The 6474-nt window shown below is 44.2% G+C and overlaps 2 protein-coding genes across 3 annotated transcripts in view; both read right to left on the bottom strand.

Moving 5' to 3' along the window:
• Window positions 1–6474, bottom strand: part of LOC115752589 (disease resistance protein RPV1-like) — a 90212-nt gene that overhangs the window by 45442 nt on the left and 38296 nt on the right. The window lies entirely within an intron of this gene.
• Window positions 2603–5420, bottom strand: LOC115741025 (protein EDS1L-like). 2 transcript variants are annotated; one of them, XM_030674721.2, is made up of 3 exons: window positions 5091–5420; window positions 3561–4307; window positions 2603–3430 (listed from the first exon to the last, which is right to left on the bottom strand). In XM_030674721.2, exons 1-3 carry the CDS (start codon window positions 5409–5411, stop codon window positions 2690–2692), a joined length of 1809 nt encoding a protein of 602 aa, XP_030530581.1. In that variant the 5' UTR covers window positions 5412–5420; the 3' UTR covers window positions 2603–2689. The 2 variants fall into 2 exon arrangements, with proteins under 2 accessions (XP_030530581.1, XP_030530582.1); XM_030674722.2 differs by having other exon boundaries at window positions 3561–4298.

Genomic DNA, 6474 nt, shown 5'->3' with positions numbered 1-6474 from the left:
GGGTAATTGACATCTAGCTTAAGTGAAGGCATCCTTCTTGGGTGCGGAAGCATGGCGCTTGTAGTATAAGAATGTTGTAATAGGCAATGATGGTCTTAAACTTCCCATAATTGATACTTGATTATAAAAAGCTATTCTTCCCTAAACACCCTTACACTAGGCATAACGTGCAACCATAATATGGTCTCGAAACATTTATTACGCACTATTTTCTCACACCACAAATAAAGCATTAAAGGCACACATGATAATCATTTTGTTTATTTGATTTCCTATTTTCGTGTTCCGGTAAACAAGTTTGGAACAAAAAATCGTTTAGTAACGCAGTTTCGTTTCTCTATTTCCAGGACAGATTTTCAATCCAGAAATACCTTTGGAAGAGAATTTTCTACTTCCTTGTTTCTACAATAGAGATGGAAATAAAAACTCTTTTCATTGTTCGCTCCCTTTCTCGCGTGTCCCTATCTCTCGCGTGCACGGACTCGGCCGCCCTTCTCGATCTCTCTTCGCTCTAGTTCCGTTGTCGCAGGGAGCCTCGCCACAACCGTCAAATGCCTGTCGCCGCAACCGTAGCTCCGCCTTAGTCGCAAACCTTGGCTCCGTGCAGAACAAGCTCTTTTTTTGGAAGATTCCTCTCTGATTTTTCTTGGCTTAAGTACACTACAAGTGTCAAAACTTGTGTACGGCATTCACTTTGATACCAAACTTTTAGAACGATCACTTAAGTGTCAGTTTTTTTGAAAAATAATCACTTTAGTGCCAAAACTTTGAAAACGATCACTTAAGTACCAAATGTTTTGATTTCTTGCAATTGACCCTCGGCCACCTACATCTCGCTTTCTCCTTTCTGCATACGAGCTACATGATGCTTCACCTTTCAATTGCACGTGCCCCTTTTTGCAAATCCTCTGTCCCTCAGACTCCAAAATCATCTCACAATCCTGATCACTTATCAATTCTGTATCGGAAGGGAAGTTGTTCTTCACAGACATTTGGACAGAATATATGTTCTCCGACCATCGGTCCACCAAAACCTTCATAACACAGCAATCACCATTTGAATGCCCAAAGAGTCCGTCGCATGGGCATGTCAAACATGACCGGAAAACCCCCCAAAATTTATTATATTATCAAACGAATTTTTATTTTAAGAACAGAAATTTTGTGCTCAGAATCTCGTCTAGGGAATAGAAATAGAAAAATCTATTTCTGGCTAGAAACTATTATCAAGAACAGAATAGTTATCTTTCGCGCCTTAAGAGCGAATTAGCTCATACAAGCGCACACAGTCAACTCTCTTATTTCTCTCTCTCGCCGGACGAGCAGCTTACTCTTTTCTCTCTGTTTGTGAGGCCCTCTCAACTTGAAGCCTAAGGCTTTCCAGTGCCCAATCTACAGGCCCCGATCTAATGCTCAGATGGAAACTACCAATGCGCCATTTGTGGCTCCTAAGCGAAATGTGCAGCCGAAATTCTTGAACAAAAATCCACACGTTCAGCCATAATTTACCGCCCATGAACTTCAGAAAACGCAATCTTTAAGTTTTGGGAACGTAGTCACGTGTGACTTTGAGAGCTCCTCGTCTTCATTTTCTTATGGAAGCATTTATTTTATGTCCTACTGTCCTACTGCTTACTATTAGCGTTACTATTTGATACGCGGTCGCCTCGGTAAGTAGATGATTTCTAATTCTTCCAGCAGCGGCTACTACTGTCCTACTGCTTGCCATGCCCAATTCCACGAATCCAGATCCGATAAGTCTCTTCGTGAAAATATCGACCTGTTCATCTGTCCTAGTGAACTTCATCTCAATCTCTCCACGCAACAATTTTTCGAGTACAAAGTGATTGTGGACTTCCACATGAAACACTAGGTTCTCTCCTAGTTGAATTGCTGATTGGTTGTCACTATGCAGTCCCAAGGGGCATTCATCAATTTTCTGGTGCAAAATCCTTTAGCAGTTGCACTAACTATGTCTTTCTTGTGCCACCATGCTTGCCGGTTGCTCCAAGAGTTGGCTCCTGAGCCAAGTCTAAACAGTTGAGTCTAAACATATAGCCGATCATTGGTCCATGCGTACACTGGCTTCTATCGTCGAGCATGACGTAGTCAGCTGTCTTCTCTCTCGTAAATTCTCTTTCATTGTCTCCGGTGATGATGAGATCATTCACGTAGGCTGGCACGATAGCTAATTTACTTCTCATGCCTTCACGAACAGATCTACCTGAAATATGGCAATCTTGCCATATCATGCAAGAGGGAGGGAATCACCAAAAAAAGCCCTAAAGTTACTTAACTTGCTATACAGCAATCTGCAAATTCTGGCTTGGCTTGGCTTGGCTTCCTTCCACCATGGGAAGGAAAAACTAGAGACTCGCAATTGCTAGGGAGGGTTAGTTGGCCATGAAAAGTATTTTGTCCTTCAATTACCGTTGGAGATAAGTTAGGGAAATAAATGACAATGCATGACGAGACATGGTTCAAGGACCAGCAGGGAATTCGACTAATAGTGCAACAACGTTTTTGTAAGGAGCCTACAGTATGAGTGAAAATTGGTTGGTTCTTTCGTGCATGACTGATATGATCCACAACACTTATTTTACACAGAAAATCAACTGCAAAGGGTAACAATCCTCTTTGAACGATGCCAGCAGAGTTGCTGGGTCCGGCTTTTCAGGCAAATCCTTCTTTAGCTCTCCTTTTGCGAAACTATTAGACCTTGGATGCGGTACTTTGCTTCGTAGTTGTTAGGGAGAGTTTGGCACCATTTTGCAAGTGTAGTCTCCTTCAAGAATGCATCCTCCTCCACCTCCCCTTTTCCGTGCCAGTCTTCCAGTTTTTCCGCCAACTTCAAAGCGGTCTGCTTGTTCGAAGCAGTCTGCTCGTTCGATAGTTTGTTATCAGCAAACGCAAGGTTGAGCTCTTCCACCTCGGCCCAGAAGCAGGATTCACCACATGATCCATTCTCCAACTGCTCAGCGTGTTCTCGCCATCCTTGAGTATATTTGTACCGACTTGGCCTACTTCCTTTCTTCATGTAAGGACCGCCCGTGTCTTGCCTAGAGTGTCGATAGTAGTTGGCTATGTCTATTGGCTCCACGAGTCGGCGAAACCTCGTGCCGAGTTTCACCCATGTTTCCTCTGCCTCAAATTTCTCTGGGAGCTCCTCTTGTCTTATCATTTCAATAATCTCGTCCCAAATAGCTGCCAGTTCAAGTCTCACCACATTAGCCTTGAGGTCTTCCGTCTTCTCGTACAATTTGAAAGCATCATAATATCCCACATCATCCCTGCGCGCAGTCCGGTACTCTTCTAATTTGCCGAGGGCTTTCTCTATGTCGTCCTTCTTGGCTTTGATTTTTTCCAGGTTATCCAGTTTCTTCTTCTCCGACTCTCCAGCAGCACGAAGGCACAGCCTCGCTGATGCGCACTATAATCACAAAATCACTTATTTGTGAAACAGTCAATTACCTTTTCTTAGTGACTTAAAAGATTATCAGGGAACAGGAGTTCATATTTCATATGGAAAATCCTTGAAACAGATAGAATATCTAACATACCAGGTTAAGGTCAATTAGTGCGGCACGATCTGAGCTGAGAGGTAATTCTCGGAGGTTGTCCAAGCAAACTACAATGGGCGTAGCCAAGCTTTTATCTAATGCATCTTCATATGCCCAATGTGCCCTTAAGCTTGCCACTGCTATCTTCTGAAGCTCTGTTTTAGGCTTGTTCTGTAAAGAGTAAAACAACAGTTGAAGAACAGCATCCGGGTTCTCCAAGACCACCGATGCGCCGGTCTCTGTGCAAAAGACATACTTCCCGCACGGTCTGTAAGGGCTTAGCTTGATGAATTTAGACATGGTGTCAAATAACGTATTTTTGCTTCCCGTTAGGGCACAAGCTGCATGGTTTGCAACACACGATGCATGCTTCCTCACATTCACAAAAAAGGAAGTCAAGTCGCCAATTGAATCGGGTTCGCGATCCGGGTCGATGAAAGAGGCAACTTCTTTTAGCAACTCCCCCGTAGAGGGAGCAGGAGCGAGTAGAACTCTGGGAATGATGTCGAGCTTGGTAACGAAGTGGACAAAGTTGTCAGACCAACCCTCACGCCGGATGGCGTGGCCAAAGATGTGGTCGGTGGTCAGTGGGGATCCGAATGTCAAACAGAAAACAGGGGGAGTCTCCTTTTTCTTTGATTTTCTATGCTCCTCAAGGGACCAAACAGTCGCGTAAATCGCGATCGGACCGCCTGATGAATGGCCTGTAAATATTATCTGCTTCTTCTCATCCGCCGCCTTTGCCACCTGAATATCAAAGAGAAATTCAGGCTTAATCTCTGATGCTCAGTCAACGATGAACATCTTTACTGCTAACGGTAGGTTGAGAGAGATTTAAACTAAACCATCTAAATTAATTGTTATTGTCTAATAGACTTTGGAGACAGTGTTCTTCAAATTCCAATTAATGGAGACTACATGTATAAAAAAAAGTCTTACAAAACCTCATATAATCTTATAAAACTGCTAACTTGATAGTCTGACAACACTATCAATTATTTTTGAATACACGATCTCCTAATTAATGAGTGATTTATGCAAAACACACGGTGATGATGCGTAGATTTACGGTTGAGATCGTACCGTCCCAGCTACTGCCAAGAAAGCATTTCCCATAATCGAATAAATACTAGATTAGCGACGGGGATTACCTTTTACAATGTAAAAGCTGATGACCCCATACGGAAAATTGCAAACTGAAGCAAACCAGATCGCGCTCGTGATATGATCCATATGCCTAAATCTTCGCCGCATACCATGACTCGAGGAAAAGTATAGAATTGGATGAGAGATCCAACGGTAGAGGGTGCGTGGTTGTGAGCAAAGGAGCGTGCAAGCTCTAGTTGCCGACCTACTGTGTTTCGGTAAGAGATTCATTGAACTGAACCGGACAATGGGGAAGCTACGCCTGGAAGGCACTACTCAAGTTTTCTCAGCTTCAACGCGAAGCTTAAAGATGCTGTCCGAGACATACTACGACTCTTTGACACATCGAAACAATGGCAGAAATCATTCGAGATTCAAGAATACCTCGTTGCGTATAGTTTGACCACTCTTCTGCAGTATCCGTTCAAATCGTGCCATGAATCCGCGGTTGACCGTGGCGGGCACACCGTTGCCGATTCTCCTGAGAGAAGGGAATTTCTCAAGGTCGATCTTGGTCTTTCCGAAAGGGTTAGCTTTGCTGTCTTCAGGGAACCAGTCCTCCGGGGACCTAGATCCAGGGAAGCCCACGATGACCGGCGAAGAGCTTCCGGTAATCTCCAGCTCTCCTGGTTTCTCACCAGCTTTTCTGGATACGAAGTAGGCATCCTTTATCACTTCCTTTTGAATGCCAAGATTGCCGTCCATCGTGGTCTGTGGGCAACTTGTTTTATGCGAGCGTCTCTTTGCAAAATGTAGCTGTTGACGGTTTGGATGGGAGAGGGAATATATATATAGGCCAAATGGGAGTTGCTTGAAATTTACTCAAATATCCCTTGGATGGGGCAATGGAACCCTAGCCTTAACGATTTACAATCGTCGATCACGTGGGTCCCCCAATGAGTCTCAATATCGAGCGGCTGTGATTGGTGGAATAGGGAGGGATGCCGGTGACGGGTGTTTTGGGCAATTGAGCGGGCTTTAGTGACTCGAATTATTATTGACTTGTCTTGGACAGTTGTCGAGTCAATGGGTGAAAAAAGACTCAGCATATTCTTCTGCTTTTAATTACTAAATACATGGACAGAGAAATGATGTCACAGCAATGACGATCGTATTATTATCGATCATCATTACTCGCGTGCTATGAACTATGAAGGAGGGGATGTGAATGGTTCGGTTCGGTTCGGTTCGATTTTTAAATTTTATATTCAACTTTAATTTTTCTTTTTTCTATCAATTCTTTTCTATTTTTCTTTTTTTGATTCAAAGCCGGCAGAGAAATTGACCACTGGCTGAGGGCCGACGGGGCGAGGAAGACGGTGGAGGAGCGTGCAGGGGACTTGAGGAAGGGCCTCCAGATCGAGCCCGCGAGATGATGAAAGCCCACATCCGTACCACAAATACTTCCGGAGCCTCTACATTCTAGTTCTCTCTGACCCTCCCTCCTCACTTTCTGAATCAAACCCGCACGACCATCCGCCGAGATCTCCCAACTCTCTTTCAGTGAGGCTGTTGCTCGATGATAATGTTCTGGTTGGAGCTTTTGCTTGACCAATAGAAGTCTTTTCGAGTGTAGAAGAAGGACACAGCGTAACGCCCTAGAATTTTATGAGCTCAAGACAAGGATATCATGAAGGCGGACCTCACTTTATCTCTTAAGCTTTCCTTGGTCAAACTTGGCAACTCCTTTCTCCCTCTCTCCACCGCCTTCCACTCTCTCTCTGCCGCCCAAGTACACGTACACCCCCCCTCTCAACCGACTTGCAGC

The sequence above is a fragment of the Rhodamnia argentea genome, chromosome 4 (genome assembly GCF_020921035.1).
Source record: "Rhodamnia argentea isolate NSW1041297 chromosome 4, ASM2092103v1, whole genome shotgun sequence".
Classification (NCBI taxonomy): Eukaryota; Viridiplantae; Streptophyta; class Magnoliopsida; order Myrtales; family Myrtaceae; genus Rhodamnia; species Rhodamnia argentea.
Note: the sequence above shows the minus strand (reverse complement) of the source record. Positions and strands in the feature narration are given on the sequence as shown.

Excerpts from the sequence above, each read along its gene's own strand:
- LOC115741025 (XM_030674721.2), bottom strand. The coding sequence starts at position 5,411 with ATGGACGGCAATCTTGGCATTCAAAAGGAAGTGATAAAGGATGCCTAC. Across the intron at positions 4,308-5,090 it reads GTCAAACTATACGCAACGAG|GTGGCAAAGGCGGCGGATGA; the intron begins GTATTCTTGAAT and ends TTTGATATTCAG. Across the intron at positions 3,431-3,560 it reads CACTAATTGACCTTAACCTG|TGCGCATCAGCGAGGCTGTG; the intron begins GTATGTTAGATA and ends TTGTGATTATAG.